This window comes from Dendropsophus ebraccatus, chromosome 4, assembly GCF_027789765.1.
Source record: "Dendropsophus ebraccatus isolate aDenEbr1 chromosome 4, aDenEbr1.pat, whole genome shotgun sequence".
Taxonomy (NCBI): Eukaryota; Metazoa; Chordata; class Amphibia; order Anura; family Hylidae; genus Dendropsophus; species Dendropsophus ebraccatus.
The window spans coordinates 54,464,828-54,481,238 of NC_091457.1; the positions used below are offsets into that span (position 1 = coordinate 54,464,828).

Consider the following 16,411-nt stretch of genomic DNA (forward strand, 5'->3'; position numbering starts at 1 on the left):
TACTGCAGCACAATCCAGCAAAACTTTTATTAGTAGTAAAATCTGCCTAATGTGGCTGCATAGGTTATAACACAGTGATCAGCAACTTGTGTCTCTCCATCAGCTGTAAAACCACAACTTCCAGCATGACTACAACTGACTACACCATAGTGCTTGTACCTTGTAAAGGTTTCCTGTTGCTAGTGGAAATATTTTGCCTGGCAACATAAACAGTAACTAGGATATGGAGCCATAGGCAAAATCTGATCCTTTCCTCACAAGGTTCAGAGACAGGTGGTGCAGCGAGGCCCATAAGGAGCTGTTCCGGGAGTGGAGGAAGCAAAGGATTAGAGCGTCCTTTCTAAAAAAGGATGTGGTAATCCAGTAGACTAGCCTGGGAGAGAGGAGAAAATGTGCGGCAGGAAGTGAAAATACTTCAGTGAGCGCTCAGAAAATAAACATGAATATGTGCCAATGACATTTAAAGGGGAACTGACCCCAGGAAAGCTTAAAGGAGGGACTAAGAGTTAATCTGTATATTAAAATAATATACACTTTTATAATACACTTTCCCTTTTAATTCTTTGTGGCGTTTCTTGTTAAGCTGGATTCATATAGCGTTTGTTTGTTTTTTCTTTTTTTTCTTTGTCTTTAGGAATGCAGCAAAAAAAAAAAGTGTTGACAAAAACTGCAATTCATAGTAAATGGCATGCATATGTTTCAAATGAATAGTTATGCTACATTTCCTAACCAAAACTCATCATGTGAACCCAACATTACGAGGCACAGCTCTGATAATTGTACTCAATGGGGCTGATTTACGAACGTTACCGGCGTCAAACTGTCTAGTTTTAGTCCATTTTCCCTGTCGGTTTAGTGTTTCGACGTATTTACTAAAGGTGTGCGATACAGTTTTTCCAAAAACCTGAAAAACCAAAAATGTATTTATCTGTAGTCCACACTATTTAGCTTACAGAGGACTGCAGAGACTGAGTACAGTTCATCAAACTCTTTACATGAATACTTGATGAAGAATCTGGTATGAGTGAATTGTTCTATTTGGCCAATAAATGTCATTTGTCTGGTGACTTAGCAGCAACGTTTCTTTATTCTGATAATAAATCTTAAATAATAAATTCTTAGTATTAGGGCTATGCAGTTTTCTTCCCCTAAATGTTAGTAACAATGTTTTTTTTTTTTACATTCAATATTTTTTTTATTTTAATCCAACATATACAAAAGTATGAACACATCCGTAGCTTAACATTAATAGATATAATTTATTCCCCCCCTCCTCCCCCCCCTTCGGGCACAGTAAAAATAACATTCTAATCCCCATATCCTTTATAGACTTTCTCATAATTATTATACAATTTTACCATTTCTGTCCACGCACTAACATGTAACATAGTTGCAGTATTCCAGCTCCTAACAATAAGCAACCTGGCTACAAATAACCTTTTATTTATAATTTTCTTCTTAGTTTTGTTCACGCTTACTATAAGTGTATCATCACCTAACATTATCAGCGGGGGAGAAGGTGTTATTTCTATTTCCAACTCCCTCTCAATTTCCTCCAGTACCTCCTTCCAAAATCCCTGCAATGCCTTACAAGACCAAAAGATATGTGTCCAATTTTTTGCCTCCCCTCCACACCTTGCACAAATTGCCGCCTCTCTCTTGCCTATTTTTACCAAGAAGTCGGGAGTATAATACAGCCTATATAAAATATGAAGCTGAATTATCTGATGGTTCTGGTTGTTAGAGACATCCTGTACGTTATTCAATATACTCTCCCATTGTGCCTCTGAGATATTCCCTAACTCCTTTTCCCACTTTCCCCTTCTACCACTTCTACTCGCCTCCTATGTCTCAGGTGTTAACTTCCTATAAATACGTGAGAGCCCCTTCTTAACTTCAATTCCATTCCTTATCTGAGAAATTATATCTGGGGTTTGATCTACTCTAAAGAGGTCTTTATCCCTAGATGAGTCAAAGGCGTGCCTCAACTGCACATATTAGTACCAAACCCATTCATTCAGATCGAACTCTTCCTTCATTACTTGCCAGGCCTTTAATTCACCCCCAACAAAGGCATTGTGTACTCTCACTACACCCGCTTTCTTGAGGCCCTTTAATGTGCCCATCTTATATACTTCTCTTAGTCTACTGTTATTCCACAATGGGGTACATTCCATAGAGTAATTTACTTTAAACAATCCCTTTAAACTCTCCCACACTCTAGTTACCATATCTGCAGCCGGGCACCCCTCCCATTTTTCCCCCCTCAGATAGTCTGATTCTAACATTTCAACCATACCTGCGTACCTTCCTTCTACCTCTCTCTCCCAGTATTTATATAGATCTATCCTATTCCTATTCCACAGGTAGTTCAACTGGCCAGCTAAGAAGTATAATCTGATGTCGGGGAAACCAACACCCCCTTCCCTCTTGGGGAGGCAAAAGAATTTAAGGCGTAGCCTTACCCTCTTTCTGCCCCAGATTAGTCTATTTAAGATGATCTCCACCCTCCTGAAGGTCTTATCATCCACCCAAACCGGGGAGGCATTCAACACGTACAGCAATTTTGAAAGGATTATCGCCCTGGCCAACGTGATTCTTTCCACTTTAGAATAGACCAAACCAGTCCAAATTTCTATTTTGTTGCTGATTGTTTTAAGGACCTGGAAGGTGTTTTTTTTTCGTGGTATTCTTGTACCTCATTGGTGACCTCTATGCCCAGATATCTAAAACTTTCCCCCTGGTTAAGCACTCTTACCCTACCTCCCTCCAAACCACTCCCTTTCCTTAGATCTTCCGATACAGGGAGGAGAGTGGACTTACTCCAGTTGATTTTAAGCCCAGAATGACCACCATACTCCTCAATTACTTTAATTATATATTCTAATGAATCTAATGGGTCACTAACAAAGAGCAGCATGTCATCCGCGAACAAACTTACTTTATCTTCACACCCTTTCACACCAAACCCCCATATTCTCTTATCCGCTCCGATTTTTATGGCCAGTGGTTCCAGGGCAAGAATAAACAGCAGAGGGGATAGGGGGCACCCCTGCCGCGTCCCCCTACTCAACTTAAAACTCTCCGAATACACCCCATTTATTATCACCCGTGATTGGACGTCCCCATAAAGTAACTTCACCATTTCTATATACCCCGCTCCCAGGCCAAATCTTTCCATCACCTTCCAAAGGAAGGCCCACTCCACCCTGTTGAAGGCCTTCTCAGCGTCCAATGACAGGATGGAGTGGGACCCCCCCCCCCCCTCATCTGCAAATTGTGGAACAATCTGGTGATGTTCTGTGTGATAACTCGCCCTGGAACAAAACCCCCCTGGTCCTTGTGAACCAACTCGGAAATAACTTTCTTTAGACGATTAGCCAGGGCCTTGGCATAAAGTTTGACATCTACATTTAAGAGGGATATAGGTCTATACGCTCCAGCTTCCTCTTAGTCTTTACCCTCCTTGGGTATCAGAGTAATCCCTGCCTCTATCATTGAGCTAGGAACTTGACCTGACTCCAATGCCCCCTTCATTACCCTGCATAGTGCTGGAATTAGTATTCCCTTAAATCTCCTGTACGTCTCAAAGGGCAGCCCATCACCTCCTGGGGACGTGTTGCCCTTAACCTCTCTTATGGCCTGTTCCAGTTCTTCCACCCTTAAAGGCTCTCCTAACTCCTTTTCTCTGCATCTCCGATAATGTGGGGAATTTAATGTTATCAAGATACCCTTCTACCTCCTCCACTACAAAATTACTCTGTCTTATAGAGTTCCCTATAATAATTTACAAAAACCTCCATAATTCCACTCTGTGCACACACTAATTTTCCCTCACTATTCTTAATTACCGAGATCGCCTTTCTACCTTCCTGACTCGATATAATTGCCATCAGCCGCTTATTAGGCTTGCTCCCATGTAGATATTTTCCCCTTCCCAGAAAGAACAAATTGTTTATGGCCTTCTCTTCCAAAAACAAGTTATATTCGCTCTGTGCCCTCATCCACTCTAGTTTTTTCCCCTCATTAGGATTATCTACATACTCCCTCTCTGTTGTTATCACATTCCCCTCCAACTCCTTCTCCCTTGCTCTAAACTCTCTCCTTTTCCTTAAAATCTCCTTCTTGAGGAGGCCCCTAAGAAAGGCTTTTGACGTATCCCACACCACATTATCTGGAGCAGATACCCAATTCTCAGTTAGCATCTCCTCCAATTCTTCTCGTATCTTCCCTTCTCCATCTATCAGCTTAAACCAATGGGCATTCATCCTCCAACCACCATTACCCCTTCCATTCCCTGTTAGTATATCTACACTCAATATACCGCGGTCCGATACCGCTCGGGCTTTGTACTGTATATCTCTTATAAACCGTACAAAACCTTCATTTACCAACGCCAGGTCTATCCTTGAACTGGTTTGACATGTTTTATTAAAGCATGAGAAGGCGACTCCTTCTGGGTTCCTCTCCCTCCATATATCCCTAAGACCAACCTCCCTACATAATTTATTTAATGGTGTGGTGGTGGGTATACTCTTTACTACGTTTACCCTTAACCTGTCCCTTTTTTCATTCATGACACAATTCATATCCCCCATGATCATGATTGGCAACTCCACCCATCTACTCACTATTTCCAACACCCGACTCAAAGTGGAGGATGAGTACGGCGGTGGCACATATACAAAGACTAAAATACACTCTAATGTGCCAATCTTACAGTGAAATATTATGTATTTCCCTTCTTTATCTATCACTTCTTCTAATAATTGCCACATAATTGCTCTATGTACTAAAACCGATAAACCCCGTGAATAAGCTGAATAAGTCGTGTGATATTGAGCAGACCACCAGGGCCTGTTTAAATATACTACTGTTGATTTAGTGAGGTGTGTTTCTATCAAACATATTATACCCGGCAAGTAATTTTTAATTACCCCCAAAACTATGTGCCTTTTAACCCTATCATTTAACCCCCTTGTGTTCCATACCACTATTTTAGTACTCATCCTCCACTCATACTATCTAGATCCATCTTGGTGTTTCCCAAAAGAGAAAAAGGAGAAAGGAGAGGGGAGAGGAACCACCTTTTTATATGAAAAAGCAAGGGGAAAAAGAAAAACCAGACATAAATGCCTCTACCTGCCCGACCCCCCCCCCCCCCCCATACAGGTCCTTATTGCTACTTTCCAGCCCCGCTATTCTCTTTTTCATTATCTGAATCTCATCCTCCACTGCACTGATTCTCCCTCCTGCCTCATCACATCTTTCTCTTATCTTCCCCATATCTCCTCTCATTAAAGCTATTTCTGCCTGGACTGAACCCACCTGGCCTGTTAATATTTCTAGCGAGGAATTACACTTGTTTACAGCCTCCAAGATTTTCTCCAGAGCAGTATTCTCTCCTGGTCTCTAATTTTTGCTCCTAGTGGCTATCTCTCCTTCCTCTATCGAAGGTTCACTCAATGTTTTAGTTGCTGTTCTAGTTTTACCCCCTGCCTGCGAAGGGGACAAATATTTGTCTAATTTGTTACCGTGTTTTCTCTCTTTACCCTCCCCACCCGGACTTTGGGGGTCTTTTTTTAGCTTAGACATCATAACACATTCAATTAACTTCAATCCCCTCACCTCCCTTATCCCCTCCGCCCCTGTTTAATGGGAACAAATTCACAGATCAAACATATAATAGAGGCGACAGAAAGCTGCCCCCTGCAAACGATCCTTATTGTAATCAAGATCAAATAACTGCTCCTTCCCCCTCCATGTGTTAGTATGGTCCAGTCCCAGCCTAACCAAATAGCAGTCTTGAATTTTACAGAATACTGGTACTATATTGCATATACACACAACTCAGTTCCTTTGCATAGTTCCGCTCTCTTCGTCAATACCAGTGGGGGTGAGGTATATACAACCATGTAGTAGTCTCAGATTTAACAAAATACTGGTACTATATTGCGTATGTGCGCAGTTCAGTTCCTTTACATAGTCCCGCTCACTTCTCAATGCCAGTGGGGATGAAGTATATATACTTTGCAGCAGTAACATAGACAGCGGCCCAGTTCTCTATAGCTCCATACAAGTGCATACATAGCATTGCAACAACAGCTAGCGTTCACTATGATGTACTGTATTATCCATATGCTGTGTAGTGTGCCGTATCGTCCAAGAACCAGTAGGAGAGCATACAAAACATAAATGGAGAGATCTCACCCCTTATATCTGTCCCCACGTGGTCCTCAGTCCGCGTTCCTCCACCGCTCTGGACGGCAGACCTCCACGTGTCTCTCTCCTGGCCCTGGGCCTCTCTCAACAGCTCCCGGTAGACTCCCGGCGCACGTGGGGCTCAAGGCACTTGGTCAGCTCCGGCTGAGGGAACCCGACTCTCACTTCGGGTCCCGCGTTCCCACGTGACCACCGCGCCGTCACATGTCTCAATCCCGGCTTGCACCTCGGCCCGAGTCGGCTCGTCTTTCACCCGACCCCTCTCGGGCTTCCAGTAGCTATTCCGGCTCCGGTCACTGGGTAAGGTTTCCTTCAAAGGGTGCTCACCCTGGTTCCTCCGTTTCAGAGGCCCTGCCTCTCACACAGGGCTCATATCCACAGAGCTTATTACATCAAGTCTCCATGCTCCGGCACCACAGCCAACTCTTCGCCAGCTTAAACAGAACCTTTAACGGGTTCCTATCTCAAAGGCCCGGACACCTTCAGCTCTTGGTCATCCAGCGCGATCAGGGGGCAGGAGAGCTCACCTCAGCTCCTCCTCTTCCTGCATTCTGACCACGATCGCTGTCAGTAACAATGTTTCATTCACTGATGGCAAGCAGAGACCTTAAAAATATTAGTGGGTATTTCTATAATCAAAAGTTTTTTTGTATAGTGTTTGTTTCAACTTGTTTTCTTGCTGTCATTCAATAGGAAGCTTTAAGGTACATTCACAGAGTTATTACAGGCAGAATCAATGCTGATTTTGATGTGTATTCTGCCTCACAGGAAATTCTGCCTGGAATCTGACTTCAGTTGATTCCAATAGTAATTTCTGCAACCATGCTTACATAAAGTAATTTTAGTGTGTAACTTTTTGACAACATTTTAAATTCTGCTAAAAGCATCGATCAAGGTTGATTCTTAAGGCAGAATCTACAAGAAAATACTGCTCTGAAACCAATAGGATTTGCTTTTCAACTCCATTTCTGCACCAAATTCCATATAAGTTCATTTCAGCTTGGAGCAAAAAGAAATTTTCTAAACAAAAGTTAAAGAGTAGCTGTCGTTATAACTTTTCAAATTTAAATCAGCAGTAAATGTGATATAAAGCAAGTTTGTAATATACATTTATTTATTTTTTTGTTATCATGCTGTAACACAAAACTATACTTACCTGTATCCAGGTCCAGTCTCCTGAAGGCAGCTTTTTAGTCTTGTGCTGGTTGTAAAAAAGAGACTAAATACATGAGGTCCCAGCCAGTACAGAGAGTTACGGCCCAATTTGTCAATCACATGACTCCCAGCTCACAGAGAATGCAAACACAGGACGTCCTATGTTTAGACTCTGAAAAAAAGAGACTAAACACAGGAAGTGTTGTGTTTTTCATGATAACTAAAGAGAAAAATAATGATTTTAAATAGCAAACTTGCTTTATATCACATCTACTGTTAATTTAGATTTTTAAAGTGACAGTGACACTTTAAGGAAGTTTTGGTTATTGTTTTCCTCTGTGGTCTTACAGTTTACCTCCTGTCCTGTGCATGTGATGGACTCACAGGCATGGGAATTGCTATGATTTGTCCTGTGATCTTTTTTCATACAAGTGAAACATGGTTGACGACAAATGTCTGGCAGGAATTATGTTCAGATGAGATTTTGCTGCATTTCTAAACATAAAACACACAAAAAAAAACACATTGTGAACCCATTTGGGCCTCATTTACTAACAATGCATCAATTTTAAGCCATTATGCTGGTATCATGGTATTCAATAATGTGGTGCAAGCCCTTAGTAAATCTGGAAGGTTTTTACAGGACAAAACTTAAACCCTGCCGTCCCCTAGGAGGGGCTGGTTTTTAGAATAGAAAACCTGTGAAAAAAATTACAGTTTGCTAAGTAAATCTTCGGGTTGTGGCAGGTTTGAAAGGACACACCCATAACACACCCACGACACGCCCACAATGGTCACATGTAAGAACAAGTACAGGGCATGATGGGAGTTATAGTTTTACAGCTGGAAGCCACAGGTGGGGGAAGTACTTGAAGTGTATAGTTATGTGCCTCTTTCATCGCTTACTGCATGCAAATATATATGTAATGTATCTGCAGGTCAGACACTGGTTTGTTTGCACTCTTTAACCATGGAGACACACAGGTCAGGACAGGAGCTGGTCATTAAAAAAAGTTAATTGCTGACACATATATTAAACAGTCGTAGAGATTTATTTTCTGATCAGTGATAGCATTGTTATAGTAGGGAGGAGAAGTAGCAGTTGCACATGGGGCCTGAAGGGCTCAAAGGCCACTATGCCATATAATACAGTACTGTATATAGCACATGGAGGGGGGGTCTCTGTTGCAGATTTCATGCTGGGGCCCATGAGTCAAGGTCTCTGGGGTCAAAACAACATAGTTAAGTCCGATACAATATAAGTCTATAAATTGGGGGGGGGGGGGGGGGGGGCTATACACAGTTGTCATTGCCCTTTAATTGGACAGGCAGCAAGGCCGGTGTAGATTACCCAGGAAATATGACATTGGAGAAGACGCTACTTATAATGAGGTTATTAAGATGAGGCATGACAGCTGCTGCACCACATTTATAGACCCCGTATGAAAATACCTCCTACTCTGCATTATTCTCTATGTCACCCCCAGTGGCAGGCATAGATACAAACATACAGTGCTGCGCAAATGGTTTAGGCAGGTGTGAAAAAGAGAATGTGGGAGAGTAGGAAACGATTGCACAACTTATTTTAGTTTTAGGCCAATCTTCTTCTCATGTCATCTGGTCTCTTTCAGAACGATCTCCTGTTCCTGAAGGTCACAAGTCAACTGCACCATCTCAGTATTAAATGTGCCATCCATGTACTACATGCAAACAAGTTCAACCCCAACTGCCTGCGGAGGAGACCGGCTGATGAGGTACATAACGTCACTAAAAATTAAAACTAGATACACTATGTGTGAGTGTGTATGTACAAAACTGTGTGTGTGTGTATGTGTGTGTGCGCACGCGCTTGTGCATGTGTTAGTGATAACTAATCTATTCTTCCTTGTAGAATAATATCTCCCCTTCAGAAGTGGTGCAGTGGTCCAACCATAGAGTCATGGAGTGGCTGAGATCTGTAGACCTGGCAGAATATGCACCAAATCTCCGGGGCAGTGGAGTTCATGGTGGCCTCATTGTAAGTCATGCGAGTGTGTAGTGTATATTATATTCATACATTCCTGGATTAATGGTGTACTTTCTATAAAGGCGGGTGGGGGGGGGCTGCTATGTGCTATATGTTGGGAACTAAACTGCTTCTCCTGCTCACAGTATGTATTACCTTCAGCTGCCACTAGAAGAGCTTGCTGCCTGAAGATTTATTCATCTCTTTTGAGTTTAGTTTAGTACCGCCTGTTTAAAGGGAATCTGTCACTAGGTTTATATTGCCTTAAATGAGGGCAGGGCGAATGAGTGAGATAATTGCTGAACAGATTGATGTATCACTTTCATCATTCTATTCAGTCGTTCTCCTAATGTGCAGGAGAATAGGATTCTCGCCACCCCCACCTTCCAGCTGCTTATTGACAGTAAATTGCCCATACATCATAAATAGATAGCTGCCAATCAGAAGTTGGTGAGCAGAGTTCTCATGAATATCCAGGACTACTGGGCTCATGCTTTTAATGGAGAGGACTACTTATTGTCCATGTTATTCAGGAGAATATCTCTGAATCAGATGTATGTAATACATCATTCTGTTCAGCTTCTCTGTCACTATTTCATGCTACCCTTAGGGCCCATTTACACAGAAAGATTATCTGACAGATCATCTGCCAAAGATTTGAAGCCAAAGCCAGGAATGAATTTGAAAAGAGGAGAAATCTCAGGCTTTCCTTTATGAGCTGATCTCTGTTTATAGTCTGCCCCTGGCTTTGGCTTCAAATCTTTGGCAGATAATATGTCAGATAATCTTTCTGTGTAAATGGAACCTTAGATAGGGCAGCATAAACCTTCTGACAGAGTCTCTTTTACTACCATGATGTACATTTCTGTGATGGTGATCAATAGGCTTTCCCTGTACAGCCATATACAGTTCCCTCTAGGGATGGCTACATGCAGTCAGAGATATACTGTACACAGAAATACATAGTGTAGTAAAACCAGAAGTCTCTTCGCCTCATCATTGTCATAGACCAGGACCATCAGGATGACTAGTGCTATAGGCCCTGTGAATAGGAGAGTATAGGATGTTGTACTGTACGGCATATTGTTGTAGGTGAGCACTACAATTTGTGGATATACCTTTGTTTCTACAGATCCTTGAACCTCGGTTTAACTCTGATACCCTGGCCATGCTCTTAAACATTCCCCCCCAGAAGACTCTCCTCAGGAGACATTTAGCTACAAACTTCAGCTTACTGATCGGTCCAGAAGCTCAACAGGAAAAGCGAGAGATTATGGATTCGACCACGTATACACCCTTGTCTACCACTGCCAAAGTCCGGGTATGTTCACAAATATTTCTGTCAGTCTTATAGAGGGAGATGTTTAGCTTAGAGATATTGTGCCCCCCCCCCTGACAAAGCTGAGTAATGATGTCCTGGTGCTTGGAGTCCAGAGAGCTAGTTTGCAGTTTTTTTCATATGAAGTATTACCTGAAAATGTCTTCTCCTGTAGTTTAAGGCATCCCTCTTTAGCCAACAAGTTCCATTCTCTACAAGTCAGCTGTCTATTCCTTTATAGAGTAGACTAGTATGATTCCTCTATATAGCTCATTTATATAATCCTTCCCATGGAGCATTGACACCAGTCCCAAGTGTCTATGAGAATGAGAGAACTTCATCTGCCATCATATGTCTTTGTAACTACAGCAAATCTCTATCTCCTTTTTGCTATTGCAGCCAAAGAAACTTGGACTCTCTCACTTTGGTAACCTGCGCAAGAAGAAGTTTGATGACTCCACAGAGTATGTGTGCCCCGTGGATGCTAGCCCCCAGAAAAGTGACTTCAACACCCCTAACAACAGTTCCACCAAAGACATAGACAAAGTGGACCAGGTGGGCAGACTAATCTGAGGGCATCTGCATTGGCATACCTTCCTCACACCTCATTGTCGTCTGTGTGTCTCTAACCACGCATCGCCTCATAACCCATCCAACCATCATTACCAGCATGGCGTCACCCAGGAGACAGACTCTATCCCTCTAATATCACTCTATGTATATTGCCAAGCATGGCCTGGACTGGGAGCTGCCTGTAATCCCTGACACTTTACAGATTTTATAAAGAATTTTAATTTATCCAGAAATATTTAACTCTAGATAGGATTATACATGGTGTAAATACTTGCTGCACAGAGGTTATATTTTTGAGCTGTATAGTGTAAGGAAATGAGCAGCCGTGTAAAAATGTTACATTGTGAAGAGGACTGACCCCAAACTGATCAGATTTAAGTAAATAAAAAAAGCTGATTATTACTGTATGTGGACCCTCCACACTGCGTTCAGTCATTCTGATATGTCCATATGCACCCAGATTACTCTTACTATCTACTTACCATAGCCAGGGGTGCAATAAGGGGTTAAAAATTATGTTAAAAGTATATTTTCACTAGCTTAATGGGAGCTGTATAAATCCTCCAAACGGGGGTCACCAGCTGCTGGACTGGTGGCGTAATGGGAAATGTGGTTTTACATAATGGGGGTTTTATTGTTGTAACAGTTTGAAAGCCATAATATGGGAAATACTGTCTCAAGTATTGTGTTGAGAAATATCGTCTTATACTTCCTTCCTGTAAAGATTCCTTTTTAATGAAATTTTGGCCAATGTATTTGTGGCCACTTATAAGAATTAAAGGGCTATCCAAAATCTGAAAAACATGGCTACTTCCAGAAACAGTGCCACACCTGTCCACAGGTTGTGTGTGATATTACAGCTGAGGCCTGATCACTTCAGTAGAGGTAAGCAGTAATATCAAATACTAGAGAACATGTGGCTCTGGTTTTAGAAGAAGTCAGCCATGTATCTCTAGACAACCCTTGTAGGGTGAAATATTGTTTCTTCTAATCACTCATTTGTTGTTGTGCAGGTTGGGTAATATAAGCTATATATCCCATTTCTCAGGGATTAGAGCACTGCAATTTTGCCAGATCCTCCAATACAAAATAAGAGAGTATAGTTGTTTGTGAGTCATTTCACCATTTATTTCTAGCTTAAAGGGGTGTTCCATGACTGTTGGACTCACTTGGCTAATTACCAACCATTCAGGCTGATAATCGTTTAGTGAAATAGGACATGTTGAAAGGCAGCCATCAGCCAACATGTACAATGTCGGCAGATCGAGGTTTTTCAAGAAGTTGAAAAATAAAGATCAGTCTGCTGTGCGTCACTCCGTGCAATAAGAGCGGTGGCAGCAGACCGTCGCTGGCTTTAATAGAAAATATCTGGAGTGTCTCAAGCTGCATGTTTGGGGACTGTGGGCTGCAGTTTTTACGTCATATCTAAGATGTCTGACCATTAACATTGTTTCTGCTTGTCAGTTCATCCTCTTCATTTACATGTACGTCATCTGACCTGTAACTTACATGCCTGCTGTTCTGAGGTGGTAAAGCTAACACTCAATTTATGGTAACATAACCCACAATTGTTCACACACTATGGAGGCATCTACACTAATTCAGCCTGCATCAACTTCATACAAATGCAGTACCCCATTTTGCCACAGAGTGGCACTGCTGAATAAGGGAAAAGATCTTTCCCTCTATAGTTGGCCACATACACTGTATTTACCATGAAAATGCTACCTAAACTATCAGCATCGTGTTATAGAGCAGGAAGAGCTAAGCAGATTGATATATACACCAACATATATATCTTTATGGGAAAAGATTCAGTATAGAACTTGTAACTTATTGATTGAAATCTCTGATGTTTCCAGACTAAGGAGTCCAGTCCTTAGCTCACGGATTTAAATCAACATGTTACAAGTTATACTAAATCTTTTCCCACAAAAATATATATAAATCTGCTCACTTCTTCCATCTATATTACATGACGATATGCTAGATAGCATTGTCTTGGTGACCGGTTCCCTGTAATACATTGAACAGCCTCCTTATTAGAGACCTCTATCTAGTATTATGTTGGACCTTCTTTGAGAACTACAGCAATTCACTGTGGCATGGATCCCACTCGGAATTGGAAGATGGGATAGCTTCTTACCGTTGTCGCACATTAGATGGGGGCACTGACATGATTGGACCAACCCATTGTACCTCTACATGGATATTCTCTATACTACTAAAATCTGGGGACTTTAAACGCTAAGGAAGAAAGGAAAACTCGCTGTCACCTTTCTGCAACCAATCTATACTATGACTATACAACCATTGGGGCATGGTGTATTGTCCTGCTGAATGCATCCCCCTCCAATTGGGTTTAAATCCACCATGAAAGGGCTGACTTGGTCTGCCACAATGCTGTCCAATAGAGCTGGGCTCATGCTCGTCCGAACCACTGTGTGTGGCATTTGATTAGCAGTGGCTGAAGTTGGATGCATCCCTAGGGAATCCTGGAAAACATGTCCAACTTCTACAGCCACCGGTATTTAAATGAACAATCGGACTCAAGCATGCTCCAGTTGCGCTCATCTCTAGTGACCAGGCCTTTTCCCAAGTTGTTCCAATCATTCAATATTGTTCTTCTACCATGGATTCTCACTGAAACTGATCCCCAAAAACTATCCTTCCTGCTTTTATGCTGCAATCAGACATTCCCGTACAGTTCTTTCTAATTCTAAAGAGGATTGTCTCTAATAAAGTGGCCATTCAGTGTATATTTATATCATCATATTTGGTGTGCTTGTGTACTGGCTGATCCCTGCTATAATGGATATATACGTGACGTGTCTGATGGCCGCCATACTGTGTGGTGCATGCGCTGCTGTTGCAGTGTGACTGTGAAGTTTTCACTCCTCCTCCATATTTATGAGGTCACTGACTAATTTTCCAGATGGTGCATTCAGAGGGGATGGTAAAGCAAATAGGGGCTTTTTCTGAAGGCATTAATAACCTTACAGTAAGTATTGAATTCTTTCTCCTTTCCACTAAGTAATATTCAGGAGAACTGTGCTCATTATTTTCTCTATTCCAAGGCATCAAGATTCAGCTTGTCCATGTATATAAGTAGAAAACTGGTCAAATGGCTATTCCATAATGTATATTGTCCTATTATGGGGGCTTTTAAATTCAACTACTATTACTGTTGTCTCTCTACGGGTAAAATAGCATTCTAAAGTCACAAAAAAAGGGGTTGATAGCAGGGGGAATATATACACACTGCAGAGAGAGAGATCCACTTCTCAGCTGTGTCTCTAAATTAGTTAATTCCAACCATGCAAATCTATGAGGCTATTGGTGCGTTTACACAGGCAGATTTATCTGAGATTTTTGAAGCCAAAACCAGGAACAGACCATAAACAGGGAATCAGGGGCGTAGTTAGGAGTAATGGGGCCCCATAGCAAAAAACTGCATGGGGCCCCATGAAACCTTGAATGGGGTTGTGAGCAATTAGAACTGGGGCAGCTGGGGGTGACTGGGGCAGAGGGACAGTTGGGGGTGATTGGGGCAGGCTTGGGTTAGACTGGGGCAGGCTGGGGGGACTTGGACAGACTAGGGGGAGGTGGGGGAGGCTAGGACAGACTGGGGCAGAGGGACAGCTGTGGTTGACTGCCAGACTAGGGCAGCTGGGGGTGACGGGATGAGGGACAGCTGGGGGGCAGGCTTGGGTTAGACTGAGGGGGAATGGGGCAGGCTGGGGGGGGACTCTGAAAGACTGGGGGCAGCTGAGGTGGGCTAGGGGTGACTGGGACAGGCTGGGGGGACTTGGACAGACTGGGGGAGGCTAGGACAGACTGGGGCAGCTAGAGGTGACTGGGGCAGAAGGAGAGCTGGGGGGGACTGGGGCAGAGGGAGAGCTGGGGGGGACTGGGGCAGAGGGAGATCTAGGGGGGGGACTAGGGCAGAGGGAGAGCTAGGGGGGGACTGGAGCAGAGGGAGAGCTGGGGGAGGGGGGACTGGAGCAGAGGGAGAGCTGGGGGGGGGACTGGGGCAGAGGGAGAGCTGGGGGGGGGACTTGGGCAGAGGGATAGCTGGGGGGGGGGGGACTTGGGCAGAGGGAGAGCTGGGGGGGGACTGGAGCAGAGGGAGAGCTGGGGGGGGGACTGGGGCAGTGGGAGAGCTGGGAAGGAGACTGGAGCAGGCCGAGTGACCGGCCCGGGCACACACCTGCCATCCCCTCCTGGTCTCATGCACTTGCATCGGAAGTCCCCGGTGTCCGGAGGAGGCAGCCGCCGCAGGGACAGCTACGTTCGGAGTTGCAGTTGGTGGAGATGTTCAGCGGGATAGAGGGGCGCAGTGCAGACCCCCGATCCCACTGAACATCTCCAGCAACTGCAACACCGAACGTAGCTGTCCCTGCGGCGGCAGCTGCCTCCTCCGGACACCGGACACCTCCGGTGCACGAGATCAGGAGGGGAGCCGCTGTACCGTCCTCAAGGACGGGGTGGGGGAGGCTGCCGCGGGGGAGGGGAGTACTGATGATGCCGCCCGGACCTGGGGGGGGGGGTGTCCCGAATCACGCTGTCACAGGGGGCCTGGCAGATCGCACTGTATTCCCGGCACCCACCATGGAAGTTTTACCGCGGGGGCCCGGGCCCCATAGCGACGGCGTACCCTGCCCACATGGTAGCTACGCCAGTGCAGGGAATGGGTCATAAAGGAAAGACTGAGCTTTCTCCTTTTTTCAAATCCATTCCTGGTTTTGGCTTCCAAAATCTGTCAGATAAATCTGCCTGTGTAAATGCACCATAAATTGTTGGAATTATCAAGCAGTCAGGAGGTGGATCACGCTGCTGCCTCCCTCTCTCTTCCCGGTACGGGTGTGTTCAGGTTCGCGTTCAGACCCATACATAGACTTCAGCAATGAAGCAAGTGTTCGGGTGTGAGCGCCAACCCAAGAAAAATTCTGTGTGTGAAGCCACCCTTAAGGGTAACAACACAGTTGGTTGTATGTAGCAAGTGCTTCTGCTGTTGACCTGCCATTTTGTTGTATACCTGAAAGTTTTAGCAATTACACCCTAATTGCTAAATAGTTAAAGGGGTTATCCAGTGCTACAAAAAAAAAAGCCACTTTCTTTCAGAGACAACACGACTC

The 16,411-nt window shown here is 43.8% G+C and overlaps 1 protein-coding gene across 15 annotated transcripts in view; it reads left to right on the top strand.

The window, feature by feature from the left end:
- The window catches only part of PPFIBP2 (PPFIA binding protein 2), a 138,866-nt gene that overhangs the window by 103,396 nt on the left and 19,059 nt on the right, over nucleotides 1-16,411 (top strand). For 11 of the 15 annotated variants that reach the window (XM_069965799.1, XM_069965801.1, XM_069965804.1 and 8 more), the window contains 5 exons: nucleotides 9,009-9,131; nucleotides 9,269-9,394; nucleotides 10,515-10,703; nucleotides 11,100-11,255; nucleotides 14,209-14,274. In XM_069965799.1, coding sequence (XP_069821900.1) covers nucleotides 9,009-9,131; nucleotides 9,269-9,394; nucleotides 10,515-10,703; nucleotides 11,100-11,255; nucleotides 14,209-14,274 — 660 coding nt within the window. Of the gene's footprint in view, nucleotides 1-9,008; nucleotides 9,132-9,268; nucleotides 9,395-10,514; nucleotides 10,704-11,099; nucleotides 11,681-14,208; nucleotides 14,275-16,411 lie in introns of those variants that run through there. The other 4 variants (XM_069965802.1, XM_069965800.1, XM_069965808.1 and 1 more) reach the window with 2 other exon arrangements.